We start from the raw sequence: 19,530 nt of genomic DNA, 5'->3' as shown, positions 1-19,530 counted from the left end.
GAAAAAAAAAGCGGTTTTGTGGTCAGTGGGTTGCGTGCTCGCCTCACAATCTGTTGTATATGCTTGGTTAAATTCCCCACACCTTCGGAAGAAGTTTATATTCGTTGCTGATGACATCATTTGGGGGGGGGGGGGGGGGGGGGGGGGGGTTGTTGTGGACCACTTCTTCTGCACGTGGGCACCGCCGGCTTTCGTTGATAAAAGGGTCTTACAGGCAAAACTGTGGCCGACAGGTGGCGTTGCATTTGTTCCTCTCCGCGCGTTTTGCTGATAATAGTCGTTCCCTGGGTGCTCTCTCCGTAGCCCACTTATCTGACGTGCGCCATGCACGTGTGGCTTCGACAGAGCGCGGAAGTAGTGCAGGCAGGTTGCGTGTAGAAGCACTCCAGGTACACCCCAAAAATGCTTCCTCCTCCCGCTAGGGTGGTCACGGCGCTGCAGTCGACAAGGCCAACTTCAGCGCTGGTTCTAGTTTATTTTTATTTTTTTTTGGACGACACAGACTTTTAGCGGAAGCACCTGAAAATGGGCTCTGCCACCATCCTTCAACGCTTAGTGGCGCAGCACTTTCAAAGACAGATGAGCATGCTTGTGTGAGTCACCCACAATTTACCCAGTTACGATGCATGCTGACATAAATAACACTGGCGGTGTCTCCCCGGAGTTTACAATAGATTATGTGGGTATACAATTCGAGTTGCGTCATAGTCGCTGAGTCAAAGTCTCATGACCTGGAGGGATGGGCGTTCGGTGTTATTGACTATTTCGACACGTTATATGCACAACGTGTCACTAAAATTTTACAAGTTCGTGAACTACGAGCAATTATCCGTTGCTTCTCACGCCGGTTGCGCATACATGCACTGTTCTTTAATGAATGCGAGTTCTTCACAGCACTTTATCTGAAAGCCGCAGGTGACGCTAAAGTCTGCTAAGAACCATCCAGAAGTGTTGAAACGCTGAGGATAGTGATAAGAAGAAAAATAAATAATAAAAAATTCGTTTTGAGGGAACAGAAGGTGCACTCACTGTGTCACTATTGGTGGACACCTCAACCGCGCCTTGAGGAAAGTGCTGCAGGAAGGAATAAAAGTAGAGAGGTAGTTTTGCCGTCGTGGATGGCTTCGGAATAATTGCGCCCACTTGGGGATCTGACATGCGCTGACATCGCACAGCGTACGGGTGCCTTTTGAGTTTCGCCTCCATCGAAACGCGGTCGCTGCTGCTGGGATTGAACCCGGGTCTTCCAGCGCAGTAGCCGCACGCCGTAACCAGTGAGCTACCCCCATTCTACCTCTCTTATTCAAGCTTCCGTATTCAAGGGCCTAGAAGCCCTTTAGTAAACAAAATGCGAGCCAGTAACATGAATTTATCTTTCAGCTTTCTGGTCACGTTCTTGCATTTTGTAACCCTCACGTGTACACCTAAACGCGTGAGCTGTAGGAGTGAATAAGAAGAGCTACGTTATTTTTCACCCCGTTCGCTTGATTTCCGCATACTGTCACCGGGTGACAAGTGACCCCGATTAAAATTCTTTAGTAGCTCCCCCCCCCCCCCATTCCCAAACACACACGCACACCTTCGGCTCCTTGCCTCTGAAGCAGAAGCAACCGCTACTGGGCGGGAACACGAGAATTTACACACTTGCGCCGAGCGAACAATGGAAGAAGGCGCGAAAAATGACGCGTCCACCGCATTGCGCGCGCGGATTCCTTTCGCGCCAAAATTTACAAAGAAAAGGGCAATTATTTTTCTTCCGCGGCGACGACCATGAGCGTAGTAACGAGATGGGGGGAAAAAAAAGGAACCGCATACGTGACGATGAAACGAAGGAGAGAGAGGATGAAACACGGATAGACAGAGGATGAGAGAGAGAGAGAAAACGGAGAGCTGACAACAAAACTGCAAGAAACAGGGGTGTACACGCGCTCGTAGAAAGTAAAGAAGAAAGTAGAAGTAATTAAGCAGAGAATGAAAGGTAGCTTAAGTGAGAAAAATTAAGGAAGAAGCCAAAAAGAAACAATAGGAATCAAAGAATGAACGGGAAGAAGAACGCCGCAGTCCTGAGAGCGACGCCGTGGACGTGACTGTGCTCACGATGCCACGTATATATGTGTACGCCTCCACGACGGCGATGTCTTCCCTCTGAAGAAAGGAGGAGAGAAAGTGAGCGCCACGCTTTAAGCCAGGGGAGAGGCAGGCGGAGAGGGCGAGAGAGAAAGTAGCCGCTGGCCGTCGAGCAGTGCGCGCGCGTGAGGGGCCCCAAAAAAGGAGAAACCGCAGCCAACTGGTCATTTGCAATCCGGCGCTGTAGGCTTGGTGTGCCCTCTCTCACCTCCTCCTCCCCTCTCCTCCTCACCTCAGGCTGAGCGCCGTGTTCCTTTTCCTGGCATGCAGCGCGCGACAAGCCGTCGGCGTCTCCGCTGCCATCTAACGGGGCTTCATTCTTCTCCCTAGCGCACAACCACCACAGAGGTCGCGTGCGCTGCACCGTATATTTCTGGCTCTCCTTCTTCTATCCACGTCTCTCTCTGCTTCGGTTGTTGTCTCCCACGTGTCGCATGGCGACACGTGGGAACGTCCTCTTTCTCTTCTTCCCCGCGTCTCTTCCTTCTTTCCCAGCTCGCACGACACAGTAGGCAAAACGCGAATCCCCTCGCGCGGCCTCCGTTGTGTTCGGTGTTCCGCAAGCCGCATCCAGGATGCAAGCGGCGCGTGTTTGTGTCGGCCCTGATTGATGCAGGCGGCGTTGCCTCGTGTGGAGGATGCGTACACGACTACTAGGGCGCCTCCTCGGCTTTGATCGATGGTACTTTTTACGGCGCGACGTTGCGGTGATGTGTACAGAGTTTGATGTACAGTAACCAGGCAACCTGGTTTGATTCTTAAGAAGTATGATGGAACCCGTACGGCTCCCCTAAGAACTTCAGGATCTCGAAAGTTCAGGAAAAGGGTTCTCCGCACCGTGCACATATATAGAGCTTAACGGGTGCCATAATTGCTCCGTTACACCCCTATGCTTGCTTACTTTTGGAACAGACTGTACAGGAGACCCACCGAAGATTTCGGAGCGCGGAATTCACGCACACAAAAAAAAAACAATTTTTTTGGTCCTGTCTGAGCGTTAATCCGAAAAAATATGGTAGATTTTCAGCGCAGTTAAACAGGGTAGATGTGCCAAAGTATGTGAAAGCAGTTAAACAGCAACAACAACCGCAAGAGTGTGTTGCAGTTTAAGACGAGGCGCGGTCGGCGGTCTGCTATGGTGCGGAGGGTATATGCTGCGCCGGATCGACCTCCTGCTTGTGTGTCTTTACTCGATGAATCTGTGTCTCCCGGAATCTTGATGTGCGGGCAAAGTGAGAGCAGGATGATGGTGTGACTGTGTATGATGGGTTGCGTGGTGCTGCCTGGTTAAGTCGGGTTTGAAGCCTGTGAGAGTGGATGTACGTACTTCCATCGCAATAAAGAAAAATTGTGGCGAGAGCCTAGTGCTCTCGTGTAGTGGCCAGTAAAGCTCATATGTTCGCGCCGCCACTGGTTCGAATTCCAGTCGCGGCAACATTCATTCATTCATTCAAGGTCAAGGTCCAGGCTTCACCGATCCCGGCTTTTGCAGCTTTGATCAGGAAGTAGAGCTTTCGCTCTAAAAAAAGTGAAGTGCATTTTGGACTTTTTATTGCATCACCTGCACCTGTCCTCACCGTCAGGATGAATCACCAGGCAGCGGGGAAGTTCATGTTTGTTCATCGCTTCTCTGTTCCAGAACTCGGAAAGCTAGCCAGGCACTCCCTTCCGGCCAACCAGAGTCGTTGTTTTCACCTGACGAAGTAGGGAAGCTTTCCCACAACACACGACTTCAATTCTACTTTCCATCTCCGCTGTTCCGCTACGCTCTGCGGTGATTGCTGTATGAGAAATTTTGCCCCAGTGTAGAAGGTGACGTGATATGACGTAACTATAAACTACCACGCTCGATTAGGTAGACGTACGGATTAGATAGTTCGCCATGGCTGTAGACCGCAGCGCCAGTGGCGGCAGAAGAGGAGGCAGACGACAAAACATGCGCTACTTCCAACTTCCATGTGTCATGTGGGGTGATGATGATTGTTGTCTTTCCAATAAATTCTTTTTCGTCGGCACCATTTGTCCTTTGATAACGGGGCAGACGAAGGACGTAGGTGACGTCACAACCGGTCACTACCGATTGTATAACAGCGGAATGGTGAATCGAGGAAGGAATAGTTACTAAACACGTACCTTGAAGTTTTAACGCTGGAATCATCGTTATTTCTCTGTTTCTTTTCTCAAATCATTGCAGACGGCTGCTTTTATGAGCACCTTCTTCACGGCAGAGATGCGGGGAGCAGGCGTTGACTTAAAGACTGAAATTGAATATTAACCGCAAGCGTTGCAACGATACGTGTTTTCTTCTCTCCTCGCCACACCACCCTTCCCTTCGTCCCCGACAGAACCTCACGCGTGAACTTGACCCCCCTTTTCGAAGCGGTGCCGCCGGAGACTAGCGCCGCTGCTCTTTCGTGCTTTTATTCTCTCCTTGGCGGTTGAAAGGAGGTCGGTGCAGAGTGACGGAGGCGATGACGTAGTATAGTAGACTGGAGACTCACCGTGCCGAGCTTGCGCAGGTGTGTGGCCTTGTGCTGCGGAGCACGACGTCGCGGGTTCGAACCCTGCCTCGGCGCGGTCGCGTTTTGTTGGACGCGAAGAGCAAGAACGACTGTGTGCTGGGATTTCGTTGATACCCTCCCTCCCTCGCGCTCGTGACCTCCCACGCGCACATACGCGCACATACTCACACGCACGCACACGCAAACACACACGCCAGCACACACACACACACACACACACACACACACTGCACGAAAGAATGTGATAAGGGAGTAATTCTTATTGGCATCCACCCAAGCGCAGGCAGGCATAAGGCTACAAAGGAAAGCTGTACAGCTTTTTCAGAAATTTCGTATTAGAAGAAAAATTCTTCCTTGCCCGGGACCGCCGCTTCACCGGAGCAGTCGTTCTACCAACTGACCAACACAGTTCTCACTTCGAATTAATGATCAATTTCATCTCGCCCTAACGTAAACTTGACGTCCCGGTTAGCTCATTTGGTAGAGCGACTGCTCCGGTGAAGTGGTGGTCCCGGGTACGAACCCCGCACCAAGACGAATTTTTCTTTAACTACGGAGTTTCTGAGAAAGCTGTTAGCTTTCCTTTGTAGCCGTATTGCTGTGCTTGTGTGGATATCAATGAGTAATTCCTCCCTTATTATATATCTACTGCACCTTGGGGGGTTCCCCTAAACATTTGACAACACACTGAACGTGGGTGTAAATCGCATTGATGCCTTCGCTTTATAGAACCCCTGACGCTCATTCAACCGCTCTGAAAGGACCCCGGGCACACTAAATTATCGATAATCCTTATCGGATCGATAAGGATGGGTGTGGTGGTGGCAAATCAGCTAATTCCAATTTTTGCTGCGTGTAGTATTCTTCGACAGTGTGTTTGTAAGCCCTGACCGCCTGCTCCGTCGGTGGGCTCGTCCATGGGATCCCCGGCGCCCGGTGCATATTATCGGAGGCAAGCTGGTGAGCCAGCTCATTGCCGGGGATGCCCATGTGACCAGGGATCCACCGAAGGGTCACCGGTCGTGGGCTTAAAGCTATGAGGGCGGCATCTAAGGCCGATCGGGTAGGGAAAGGGAAGGCTCTTTCATGGAAGGCACGCCGAGGTGCCTGCGAGTCTGTATAGACAACGTAAGAAGTGAAAAAGAAAAGATGATGTTTTGAAAAAGTGGCACAAAAAGAAAACAGAGAAAAGGAAGCTGAGAAACACCTTGTGTACTTGCCGCGAAAGTTGTGCATGAGCGATAGGAAGAAAGAAAGATCCCACGCACTTATCCTTCCTCATCCGGATTGAAGAAGTGAAAGCAGCATTTATGTCACGTTCCCTTCACGTCCTACGTGCGTCAGAACTCCCCCCCCCCCCCCCCCCCCCCCGCATCAGGTGACCTGATGAGGTATGCCCTCGCAAGCGCTCACCTAAATAAGTCGCATTGCCCACGAGATGAACGTGGACGCTCTATTACATGACATGCCAGGGCGTTGGGTGACGTTGTTGTTCGCCGGACGCTTAACATGTACCCTTTCCAGCGAGCGATGCAAAAACACAACCAATTGCTAATAGGTAACGCGGGCATCATGAATAGCCCCCGTAACCGGTCAGCTGACGTCAATTGCACGATAAAGCCATTTCCCGATGACCTACATTTAGCCCCGTGACGCGCGACCCACGGCCACCCCATTTTAATAGATTTAAAAATCCAGTTTCCCCACCTGACTACGTCACATCTGGCTGTATTTTCCTGCTTTCTGAATTGTCTCTGTGACCAACGGTTAGTGGTTGTAAAAGTTAAGTCCCCCTTCTAAAGTCCACTGCCTCCTGTTTATTCCGCCTTTAAATACCATAAACTTCAAATTTTTGTGGAAGAGAGTGGAGAGTGGAAGAGAGGTTATCATTATCTACATCTTTCTTTTTAATCCCCATTCCTCGTATAGTGTGCGATCGGATTTCAAGAACAGCGGTATAGCTTCCCGTTAAACCGGGCCCCAGAGAAGCGAGAGTGTCTTGTTGCAACAATTTAAATTACGAAACGCTTAGTCAACGCCTTTTGTCTGCGGAGATTAAGCAAGAAAAAAGGAACAAAAAAGAACAACACGAGCTGAGTGGCGAGTTCCGCGGTAACGGGAGAAAAATGAAAAAAATTAGAAGTTAAAAAAAAAAAGCCGGAGGAGTGGATGCGACGCCGCCTCTTCATTTATTCTTTTCCGTGCGTAATTGTCGAGCCTTCGCGCAATCTCCGCACGTACGCACGGAACAGCGCGAACTTGTCCGGTAACCTCCTCCCCCCTTCGTTCTCTCTCCGCATTTCTTGGCACTACTACTGGGTTCTTTCATCCGCATTCGCTCTATCCCGCCGCCTAGAGCTCCTTCCTCTCCAAGACCGATTCAATTTGGCCCTTTCAGTCGTATCTTCTGGCGTGGGGTAAAAGAACGACAAGAAAAAAGAAAGAGGCTGGGAAATGAAGCTCCGTCATGATGAGCCAGTGGGCTTTCTTCTATTACGACGTCCGCCACCGAACTGGAAGCAATGGACGTAATGGCGGTTGACCAGGACACAGAGCGATTTAGTATATTGCATATATTGTTGAAAGACTCATGTCGCCAATTAAAATTTCCTACATGTTGCTACTTGTCGTAAATATAATGTTCATATGGTAAGTCACAGAGATGAACATTGGATAATTTGGAACGTATCTATTGATTGCTGAGATTAGACTTTTGTATGTATATTTTTCTGATTTTAAAAGATTCGCGTGCCGTGTTCTCTCACTGTCAGGCACTGCTACCGAAATACCGATGTGCACATTCCATTGTTGTTTGTGCAGCGGTGATCGAGGGCTTTCAGGGGTGCTTCCGCGTAGCTTTTCCCTCACCCTATTCCATCCTACAGTATCGAAAAGAACGAACAAAGACGAAAAGAGCAATATTGAAAGAAAAGAAGGAAGGGGTGAAGAAGGAACCATAGAAAGAAAGAAAGAAAGAAAGAAAGAAAGAAAGAAAGAAAGAAAGAAAGGAAGAAAGAAAGAGAGAAATAAAGAAAGAAAGAAAGAAAGAAAGAAAGAAAGAAAGAGAGGATGAGAGAAGGAAGGAAGGAAGGACAGGCGGAAAAAAGATAGAAAAAGAGGGGGAAGAGAGAAAAAGAGAATGAAAAAGAGAAAGGGAATAAAGAAAGAGAGAGAAAGAAAGAAAAAGAGAAAAGGAAGAAAGAGGGAAGGAAGTAGGGGACGGATAAAGGGAAGAAAGAAAGAAAAGTGAAAGGAAGAAGGAAGGTAAGAAAGAAATAAAGAGAAAGAAAGAAGGAAGGAAGGAAGGAAGGAAGTGAAAGGAAGAAAGGAAAGAAAGAAAGAAGGAGAGAAAGAAAGAAAGGAGGAAAGAAAGGAAGTAAGAAGGAAAGAAAGAAAGAAAGAAAGAAAGAAAGAAAGAAAGAAAGAAAGGAAGAAAGAAAGAAAGAAAGAAAGAAAGAAAGAAAGAAAGAAAGAAAGAAAGAAAGAAAGAAAGAAAGAAAGAAAGAAAGATAGATAGGGAGATGGCTCAGTGGTTATGGTGATCGGCTGGTGACTTGAAAGACGCGGATTCGATGCGGCCGCGGCGGTCGCATTTCGATGAAGTGCTAGTGTACTATGGTATGTCAGTGCATGTCAAAGAACCCTAGGCGGTCGAAATGATCCATTACGGCGTTCCTCAAGGCCTGAGTCGCTTTGGGACGTTAAACCCCATAAATCCGAACCAAACGAATCAGGCTCATCGTTCTGTGCACGTACGCACAGAAGGTAAGAACAGAAGTGGGTGAGAGGCGGGCCGGGGCACTGCGGGGCTTCTATGTGCGCAAGTGAGGCACACTGCGCCCACGATTTCCGGCGTAGTTCGTGCGTTCCTCCCGCGATGACAGGTGTCACAAAATGCTCGTCCCCTGATCACCGCGTACAATCAACAAACGCTTCGCACGCACCTGAGAGGACATTCTGCCGCTCGCGTCGCACTCTCTGTTGCCCCATGAATACTTTGTCACTCACGTGACGGCTTTGCTAATTAGCGTGCTGGTTAGAGGGCTGTGCGGTAATTACAGTTGACGTTCGGCTGTCTGGCTTTGTGCTTTGTAAATAGCAACTTCGCCACAATGTGAAATGACGAGAGCGGGTTCATAGGCAACATTTGTTTCAGTGAGGCACTTGGAGGCAGGTAGGGAGCAGTTACTTAAGCCCGCATGTTTAAATAAATTAACGCAGGTCTACGTATAGTTCCTTGTAGAAGCGCTAGTCGCTTTGAAAGGCGTGTGTGGTTCACTTTTATCGGAACTGCCTTGAATTATAAATTCTCAGACAGCTTGGCATCTTGCCTATTCGTCTTGGGGCTAGTGAGTCTTCCTGTTTGAAGAGAAGTTTATGGCGAATATATATATATATATATATATATATATATATATATATATATATTAATTGGATCACCTGGAGCCGGCTGCAGAGGCCCATGATCGCACCGAACGGCATGAGCAGGGGGTCTGTGTTCTATTTGCGGCATATATACATCACTATTAAGCCGCACATGGGTCTTAATAATTGAGTATAATACTAGATATATCCAGTCCAGCACTAGGTAGTCTCTCGGCTGATGAGTAAACTAAGCGTTCGCCCGATTAATGCACACAAAAAGAGATCATTCATTCAATTCATCAGTGAGTCTTCTTGTACACCGCACAACCACTCAGCAGCTGAGTACAAGAAGCTGCTACGCTGAGTACTTCTGTTGCGTTATGTTTTTGGCTTGTTGCTTCGCTGATCAGGAACTTGTTGGGTTAGAACATTCTGTGACGCACTTCGTGTCAATGACGTAGACCCGATATTGCGGAAGTTTTGGCTAAGTTACGGACAAACGCGAAAGCACTTCCTGGAATTTCATTCGATATCTAAGCCTTGAATTCAAGTCGCCATTTTATTTTGCATGCCGTTCGATCGCACTTCGAGCTATCGGGAAGCTCCTCCGCTCACTGTCTCCGTATTTACAGCAAGCTTAATAGAAAGCATGGTATCCTTGATAAGCCGTCCTGTGATCCATGTTATCCTGTGATAAGCCGTGAACAGTAATATTCTCAAATGGAGCTTGCCTGGACAAATGACGCCAAGAACGCATGAGCGACTGACCGTTAGGGAAACTGGGTGGATGTCAAGTAAAAAAGAAAAAGAACGTACGGCCTATCAGTCTCGCTTGCTTTTCCGCATAGCATTTAATGCATTTGGACTTGGGCAGGGCATGCAATGCGAAGAGCATATAAACGGTGCTCGGTTAGGGTGACAGAGTGGACGCCTAAGGAAAGGGAAAGGGAACGAAGCTGGGGGAGGGAGAGGGTGAGGGGGGGGTGAGATTGAGAAGCTTTCAGGGATAATCTACGGCTTTTTGGGAGCACCTCCTAACATCACCTGATGTTGAAATAAAGGCTTTTGTATTGCATTGTAGTGTATTGTGATAGGGTGGACACGGCTGTTCCAAGACAGCGACATTTCGATATCAGTGGGACAGGTCTTTCCTGAAGCGTACAATACGGTCCACTATTAAAGGGAACTTGTGATCGTGTGGCTGTCTGGCGATGGCCTAGTGGTCTGAGCATTCGCCTCGCACGCTTGAGTTGCGGGGCTCAATCCCCAGTGCCAACCGGTTATTCAGTGGTTACAAGCTCTCCCTTGTATTGTGCTCGACTGATCTTGGGTGAAATGCTTGGAAAATGGGTCTTTGATCCCACATTATGCAAACAAAAAAAGCTACCCTTGCGCTAGTGAAATTCATCGTCACCATAAAATCTCCGTTTTCAGTTAAACTAGCTTCCAGCTGTCATTTCTACAGCGCAGTAATCTGTCGGTACGACCCAGCTTCGGTGTCCCTCACTTTCCACCTTCCAATGGCGTTTCGACATATTCTTACTTCTGTGTACAGACAGTCTAATGAAATTTACGTGAGCACATCTCTCCTGCAGGCCCACAGAGTCCTCGCCTAGGTTCATATAGACGCTCCTAGTGACGTGCTTTGAATTCTTCGACATGTGCACTATCCTATTTGTATCCCTCCGCTGTTTCCAGTGGCGCCGTAAGTGCGTTGATCTTAGTGCTGTATATTATAAAAGCTCCGGCTCCGAGAGTGCTACAAATTGGGGGCTTGTAGTGACTCTTGGAACGCCCACGCGGCGCCAAAGTGCTGGCATACAAACACGTACGCCTGTTAAACTCCGCGAGCTAACCAATGCAAAAGTGTGCACACTCGTCACAATCGTGCTCCATACCCTTCTGACACTGCGTGTATTACACGAACGCGGACGCGAATTGTGCCCTCCGTTTGGCTTCCCTGCCTTACTTTTTTTTTTTAATGCGATGTTTATTGCCTCAGGGCATAAAACGGCATTTCGAATTTTTGCTTGGGATAAACAAGTTCGGTGCTCGGAGTGCCCGTCTATCCTCCCGATAATCCAGTTCCTGAAATGACGGGTTGTCATAACAAGAACGCATTCTGTGTGCGTGTGCGTGCGTGCGTGCGTCCGCGCGCGCGCGTGTGTATGTGTGTGTGCGTGCGTGCGTGCGTCCATGTGTGTGTGTGTGTGTGTGTGTGCGCGCGCGTGTGTGTGTCTGTGCCCATGCGCGTGTGTGTGTGCGCGCGCGCGCAGTTGGGGGGGGGGGGGGGGGGGGAGGGGGTTGTATGAATAGGTAGGCTAGGTGGTTGAGGGGGGGGGGGGAGGCGCTTTCAACAGCAGCCTGTGCCATCTTCAGACATGGACTTAAAAAAAGCGACAATCCCCAGCAATCCCCAGCAAGGAACAGGGTGTACACTCTAAGCACGAATACACCTATATGGGAATAAAAAGGGTGTAAAGTTGTCCTCTCGCGCACACCGTTTAAAGAAGGGTGTGCGCTAGAGGACAACTTTACACCCTTTTACTCCTTTCCGTTTATAGTGCACCACACTTGAAGCCGGGCGACACTTAAATCTTATGCGTGCTTGCGTGCGTGCGTGTGGATGGGTGCGTGCTCGACTACAGGGCGCTCAAGATCCGGTATTGTTGTTTCTTCTGCCATGTACAGTACGTCTGAAAAATACCCTGCTTTCTTTGTTCTAAAAAAAACAAATAAAAAACATTCAGGGCGCAGCTGCCTGTAGGGGAAAGGTAACGAAAGGCTATATGCATAGAGCACGGACGGTGCACAGTAGCCTCACCGTGTTTGCAGCCATTTTCTCGCGTCCCTGATGCGACGCAAAAGAGTATGCACCGTCGGTCCGCTTACGTGAGGAACAGCTGGAGTTCCTGGAAAATTACGTAACAACGGCGCGCGCAGAGGGGCTTCATGCTTGCCCCTCGTGTTCTTGCGAGATGCCCGCCTGCTTGTCGCTGGAAAAGTGATTCCTAGTCTAAGCTGTTGCCGGTTGGGTTTTGTCAACCTGTGCGCTCCTGACCATACCATCTTCAACTTCGCCACGCGTGGTGACCACGTTCGGTGATACGTAATCATGGTTTTTTTTTTTCGGTGATAAACCAGCACATGCTGTCATAAATTGAAGACGTATTTATGACATGCAAGTTTTTTCATATTAGTTTTTGTGAATAAAGACAGAATCCCCACAGCCAGAGCTTCGTACACAGGTGAGATTATTAAATTCGCTATAATAGAGTAGCCGCACCAGGCGCAGATCAAAACTTATATCGAAATCAGGGGAAACGACTCAGGATGATGATGATGATTATGGCAGCGGTGGGAACCACGACGATGACGCTGATGGGGGCGCCGATTGGGATTCGATGTTCATTGGCGTAATTTATATGTTAGGTTTTTGCTCTGCGTTGGGCATGGGCCGGTGTAAGATGGTGATTATTATTTAACGAATATGATGATCATAACTATGATCCCGGTATTTTTTTGGCAAGTTCGATCAGGCTATATACTATCGTGGAACATCAGGTTGAAGCCTGACCAGATTTATTAGGCGGTTTGAAGAGACGCAAAAACGAAATCTCCGTGGAAATTGACATGAGCGGTAAAACACACACAAAAAAATAGCAGACTGTTTAGCATGGCTAAGCCGGAATATCATGCAGTAGTAGCATTAGTCACGGTGGACACTTAAGGTCCTTACGTGCTAAAGGCATTCGACCTAAAGTCCTTTAACCGGAAGATATTTACCATGAAGGCCTTCGCCATTAAGGTTTTTACCCTAAAAGCCTTTGACCTAAAGGTCTTTACCGCAAAGACCTTTGACCAAAGGCCTTTACCTTAAAGGCCTTTACCTTGAAGGCCTTCACCCACGTGATGGTGCCCACAACCCGATGGGCAGGTGGGCTGCATAGCACAAAGCAAGCTTTAGATACGTATGTGCGTACGTACGCCTGAAATCGGAAAATGCGCCTCAAACAAAAACACGTATCGAGAATGAGATACTAGCAAGGGTACGAATGTGGACGCTGTTTGCTGGCGGGCGTTGAGGCTGCGCACGGAGCAGTTTGCTGCAGATGCGCTTATCTTCCGTGGAGGTCAGCTTAAAATGGTTTTTCTGCATCGGTCTGAAGCCTAGATCTGTCCTGAACACGGAATGTTTATTCTGCATGCAGAAGGAATGTGACACATGTGTTCCGAGTCCGGGGCCACTTTATCTCATTGCTAGATGACCGCGCAAGCAACTGTAAAGCCGGTACTAACGACGCAGGTGTAACGTAGAAACCAGTGAACCTTGGTGCAGGGAAAATTTGTTTTTTGGGGAAAGAAAATGGCGCAGTAACTGTATCTCATGTTGTTGTTGTTGTTGTTGGCCTCATAAAACGACACTTACCCGCGAAGGAATTGGTCATAACTAGGTGATGACTACCTATATTCCAAATTGCATGCGGCAAACATGAGGTGATCGGAAACAATTTGGGCAACTCAGTTTCCATGACAGAGGTGGTTGAGGGTGGTAAGGAGGCTTATAGTCGGATACAGCTTAAGTCTGCAGTGAAGCTCCGCCCATATTCAGCCTCCGCGCACAGCATTCCTCCACGACGAAAAAGTAGTCCGCTGCTTAAACGTTTCTTGTTCCCTAAACAAGAAGCTTATGACAAGAAAAAAAATTGTGAGCTCTAGAATTCTGGTACGTAGATTGTGTGATATTGTCAGACATTAAAAAGCTGATTGCGTTTACTGTTGCGATTGCCCAGCGCAGTAATACAAGACGCCGCGGACCGTGGCCCAGTGTTAGCAACTGCTGTTTTTTTTTAAGTTGTATCCGACTATAATAAGCTTAAATTTATGAGGTAGTGAGTAAAAGAAAGAAAAATAAAAATAAAAAAGAGAAAAACACATAGGAATAGCAAAAAGGAATTACCAAAATAATGGGTGAGAGGGAAGGAACAAAGAAGCGAATGGAAGAAAAAAGGGAGGAAGAGTTTGCCGAAGTGGAGGGTTTCGAAAATAATTTCGACCGCCTGGGTATCTTTAACGTGCACTGACATCGCACAGCACACGGGCGCCTTTTGCGTTTCGCCTCCATCGAATCGCGGCCGCCGCGGCGGGGTTCGACGCGTGCGGTCAGAAGCCGAACGAACGCTCTAACCACTGAGCCACCTGCAATGGGTAACCTTGGGGTAGAAAAGCAAACCTGGAACTTTTTCTTTTTTTTCACTTAGTAATTTCTAATTTCTTGTAGCGCTTGAGTATTGGCAGTGTCAGACTGGCCGCAGTATATACGGTCCACGTATTGCGTAACAAACTTTCCACTAATCAGTGCAAGAGATTGAGTCTGTTTAGAAACGTTTATATTCCGAGATCGCACTATAGAGGCTGTGCTCGGCTCGTCAAATGGCAAAAGGAAGGTCGACGGACGAGGACAGACGACTACACTTTAATAGTACAAGCCAGATTTGAGCGAATCAGTTCGGCGGAGATCTTCATATGGTTGGACAAGTTAGTTCCATGGAAATTTGCGCGCACGCCAGGGCAATTCCCTTAAATGCAAAGTTTGCTTCCAAGGAACCAATTAATCTTTGCAAAAAACATGAGCTGTCATTTCGTAACGCTTTCCGAAGATCTCTGTGCATCATGTACGAGCTACAGTCGCATCAGATCCCTACGACGGTCTTGGCCAGCTAGCACATATCCATGGAATGCAAAGGCGAGGACAGCGATTGCACTGTTATCGAAGAGCCCCGCCCCATCCACGCGATGCAGATACAGTTTTGCTTTTCCCGGTGGTACAGCGCCCTTGATCAATCACAATTGAACGGGAACACAAGATGTGCTCACATGCGGTCGGAAATGAGACCGCCCCCCGTAGGCTGCAGCTTACTCAACACTAGAGATAACAGCGTATTGCGAGGCAGGCCTTTTTTTTATAACGCAGGCGTTTAGCAGTAAGCTTCCACGCATATGGAGCCGAGCCTCATTACAACGAAACGGCTTATAACGAAATACTGGATGTAACGAAGGAATGATGATTCCCCTCGGAATATCGGCCAACACGGGCTATAACGAAGCTACGCCTATAACGAAGTAATCACCGGGCCCCTCGTTATTACGAAGTTCAACTATTGCAACAGATTGGTAACAGTTATTGAGAACAAGGTGCGTATAACTGACAGCAGTGTGTAGCTACTCTAGTTGCTGCGGTTTCAAGACCATAATGAGAAAACAGCACCCGAGAAGAGTTGACACAATACATGTCGTCCTGTGCTGTGTCACCCTTTATTGTGTCCGGTTTCTGTGCGATATTTTCACCATTTTTTGTGAGGTACGGAATTATTAATAAATATTCACAAATATGGCCGAACGAGGTATCCGGCTAACCAGACAGGCCAACCTCGGAAATACTGCTCTGTGTATTTTATAGCGTCGTTGTGCGGAAAAAATCTGCACTGAAAAATGAAACGTCCTGTTTGTGTGGCGCTGTTATAGGTTTGTCTAAAAATATTGAATCCGCGAACATTTTATTGAAGAACTGGCTGCTGTCTACGGTTGATGCCCGCTCGGGTGTTTTGTGCCTCTTTTAGCTGGCATATCTGTTCTGAAAGGTTGCTAATTTTTTTTTTATTTTTAGCAAATTATTTTACCCAGCAAGGCTGTACTTTGTGTCTAATACTGTTCCTATCTAGTTTCTTTCATAAGTCACCGCGTGTGCTGGGCAGTGAAGAATTTTCGCAGCCATCAATTGTATTTACTTGGATACAAATCACTCCCCTTGCTATAAAAATCGAATTTAAATCACGAACGAACGTATCGATTTGTCTGTTTCCACCCATGTTTCCGCACGGGATCAAACTCTGTGGATTGGTTTTTTGCGCTTGATGGTTTTTCTCAACATACACACCCATCGAAGGAGCTTCTTCCTTGGCTAGTTATTTAGTTATGAATAATTAAAAAACAAAACATGCCCTTTGGTTGCCGCCTTGCTCCCTCGGGTCGAGGAACTGACAGCAGCAGTCGGCCTTCCGTTCTATTCCCCCTCCCTCTCCCTCTCAAAGACGGCCGGCAACTACAGTTCTGGCTCACATAACAGCAGGAATATGCTGATTGGTCAAAACTTGACCACGTGATCCCAGAGTGGGGAAGTTGCAGAGTTTGCTGCTAGGCCTGCTTTACTAATATTGTTGCGACACGGACGCCGTAAACTCCGCAAAATGTAAATATTCCAGCTGTCGTTCTTAAGAAAGAGAAAGGGGGAGACATCGGTGAAAAACAAGCTATCACAAAGACGTGTTGGCTCCCGGAGCCTCTGTGCTGAGTATCCTCCTTTCTGCATTTCTCTGTGTTCTCAAACTGGGACTCTGTGACTATTCAAGCCTCATGCCACTTTCTTGGTTTCGGCTTGCAAGGCGTTAGTAGGAGGCTTGTCGCAGTGATCTAGTGGTCACTTTCGTAGTGGATACTGCGAACTGGACTTTCAATTTTCATTCTGTCTCCTCTTTCGCTTCCTTCATTCCTGCCTTTTCTTTCTTCCGTCTCTCTCTCCCCTGACGCCGGTCGACAGGCCTGTGCTATTTCGCTTTCATTTTCCTGCAACCATTTATTACTTACCACCGCTGCAACCTTCGTTGGTTCTTTATTTGAACATCAGGCTGCCTACTGTGTCGGCACGACCTGAAATGCGTCTGATTAATTATTCACGATCCTTTGGCGCCGTCCTCGATTACGTCTGAGGCCTTCATTGCGACTGAGGCGCTCATCTCAGGCCACCCTCTCGGAATTGTGAAACGGGTGGCCTACGTTTCGTACAGTGAGCTCATTTTTTCCGCTTCATTGTTTAATTTCGAGCACTGACTCGAGGCTTGCTCGCGTAGCGTAGTCTTCCTAGCGTTCCGTCACACCCTTGACGACTGCGTAGGTTCTGCCAGCACGCGAAGCCGTCGACTGACTCGTTGTTTACTCAGGCCGTGTCGAAAAAGACACTGAAGGGGTGGTGGCGGTAGTGGGTTGCGCTGGAGAGGGAAGCGAGGGGGGGGGGGGGGGCAGGATGAGGGGGGAGGCCGCCGCCGAGGCCGTGTTTGTGCGCGCTAGCTTCGGGCCAGGCCGACCGGCCGGACGGAGTGAGATACCAGACGGAACAACAACGAACCAAACAAAAAGTTTTGTTTTTGTTGTTTCCTCTCTTCGCGTGTGACTCCGAAACGAAGAGACGGGGGGAAGCGAAAGGGGGCGGTGGCTAGCTGCCGACTTCGGAACGGACGTGGGGCAGCGTCGACCATTTGCTGCGCTGCTGTGTCTTTTGTTTTCTTCTTTTTCCTCCGCTGTTGCGAGATGGCCTTTTCTCTCTGGGCGCGCTCGCAACCCACCCACTGGCCCTCCTCGCCATTGTTTGTTCAACCTCCTCGGAACGACGCAGGCCGGCTATAGCGGGAAACGTATCGAGGTTGCCGCTTTTTGCGTGCGGGCTCGCTCCGAGGAAAGGGGAATGCGCGCGCGTGTGTGTGTGTACGTGTAAGAGGGAAAGACACAGAGACATCCACCCAGGACAGAGAGAGGGAAAGAATAAAATAAGATAATCACAACAGCACTGCAGTGAGGTATGAAGGAGGTGGAGGGGGGGGGGGGGGGGGGGGTTGAGGTCGAGGGAGAGGTGCGGAGCGCGAGACGGTGCAATAAAAGTTGGAGGCCCGTACGTTTCTTTTTCGTTCCTGGGATGCGGAGGAGAGTGGAAGAGAGGCAGATAGAGAGCGCGAAGCCTGGCCTCGAGGGCAAGAGAAGTTCAGCGCGTGTCCCAGCGTTGTTTGCCGCGCTGCCGGCGTCGGCCCGCAACCCGCTAAATTTAGCGAGGTTGTTTACTAAACAGGCCTTCTTCTCTCTCTCATTATGAGCTCTCGCCAAAGCTGCAGCCTTGCTGCGAGCTGTCGCTCTTTCTCTCGTCTCTCTCCATTCGCCAACGGTGTTTCTCGGCCGCGGCAGCACAGACAGCAGCAGCCGGTGCATGGGTATCTCTCCCTTTCTGCTCCCTCTCTCTACCACACGCAACCGCCTTCTCTTCCTGTCCTCGCAATCCTTCTTTTCTCTCTTTTGTTCATTCTTTGTGCGGCTCTCCCTCGTCTGTCCTCTCTCGATCCACACGCCGGCGGCGGCAGAGGCAGCGGAGAGGCCGCGCTCTCTCCCTCCTCCTCGAAGCGGCGCGCGTGTGTTCTCTACTTTCTCGCGGACGCTCGATCCTTCTGTCGTTCCACGCGCGGTTCTGTTTGTCTGTGTGTGCACGTAAACAAGTTTCTCTCCGGCGAAGTGCATGCGCCGCCGCCGCCGCCGCCGACGCGACCCCCTCTCCCCCGCGGCCGACAGAGCTCGTTTGAACGCCCGTTCTGCCCCTAGCGTTGGTCTGCCCCGCATCGGTTCCTCGTGCGTGCGTGTGCGTGCGCGGAGCAGCCTCGCAACGGCTGCGGTGGCGGTGTCGTCTGCTAGCAACGGCCGTCTGTGCGCTCCCGTTCGCGTCGTCTGCTACTAGGGAGGAGTGCTGCGACTCCGGGCCTAGGCTTCGGCTTGTGCGGAGACCGGCACAGCATCTTTCTTCTGCCCTCCCCCGCAGTTAGCGCGGCGCTGTACTTTGACGGACGTGCGCGGCGATGACGGACTGACTGGCTGACGCCGATTAGTCGTCGCGGCTTCGTCTTCTCTGGAAGTCACGGAGCTCGGCTTTGGCCGCGGATGTCTCTTGAGTCGGCCTACATTGGACCCTGCACTGGGAGCCCTAGCCAGCACTGAAAGGACCTGCGGGCAGTGCGGTGCAGTGAAGTTTCCTCCTCGCCCCCTCTCCGCTTGTGCACACGCCCGATTTTGTCAGCATCTGGCAAACAGTGGCGGCTCCAATTGTGTGGACCCCATCGACTACCGGTTGTGCTGGTGGTAGTGGTGTCTGTACTGACGTCGCCCGGCCCCGTGGCTAATCTTGTGCGTGCGTGCGTGTGAAGTTGTTACCCCGTTTACTGCCGGAGAGTCACCTCTTCTCTTCTCTTCTGTGCCTGCGCCATTGTCGTCCCAGTTTCTTGTCTTTTTTTTTTCTTGTCGTCCGCTCCAAAACTGGCGCGTGGATGCCCGTGACACATTTTTGATGACGAAGAAGGATTTCACCCGTTTGCCCTGGCAACCTTGGTGATTTTGAGGGCCCCTTTCGAGCCCTCTGTCTACCCCTCCAAAATGACTTTGGTGAGTGTTCAATCGTGGACTTTGCTTCGCATGTTCTCTTTAATTTCCAGACCGGCTGATTTGCCAACAAGCAACTTGGCAAACTCTGTGCGTTGACAAAGTTGCCCTTTCTGCGTGTGCGATCGCATTTTTTTTCTTCTCATGAGTTTCATCGGCTGTTAAACTTCTTAGAATTGCATTGGCATGCGCTCTGCAATAACCCCTTGCACCGACGTTCGCATTAATTAGTGAGTTTTTGGGCACCCCGTTGCAAACGAAACGAAACCAC

At 49.4% G+C, this 19,530-nt stretch overlaps 1 protein-coding gene across 6 annotated transcripts in view; it reads left to right on the top strand.

The window, feature by feature from the left end:
- The window catches only part of LOC149327865 (uncharacterized), a 465,648-nt gene that overhangs the window by 344,510 nt on the left and 101,608 nt on the right, over nt 1-19,530 (top strand). The window contains exon 1 of one of the 6 annotated variants that reach the window (XM_089563925.1): nt 18,401-19,262. The exons of the other annotated variants lie outside the window; for them this stretch is intronic. Coding sequence (XP_089420051.1) covers nt 19,254-19,262 — 9 coding nt within the window. The 5' untranslated portion in view covers nt 18,401-19,253. Of the gene's footprint in view, nt 1-18,400; nt 19,263-19,530 lie in introns of those variants that run through there. 6 annotated transcript variants of the gene reach the window in all.

Source organism: Amblyomma mixtum, chromosome 10 (genome assembly GCF_055824585.1).
Source record: "Amblyomma mixtum isolate Tamu chromosome 10, ASM5582458v1, whole genome shotgun sequence".
NCBI classification, from domain to species: Eukaryota; Metazoa; Arthropoda; class Arachnida; order Ixodida; family Ixodidae; genus Amblyomma; species Amblyomma mixtum.
This window is presented reverse-complemented; position numbering and strand designations above follow the sequence as displayed.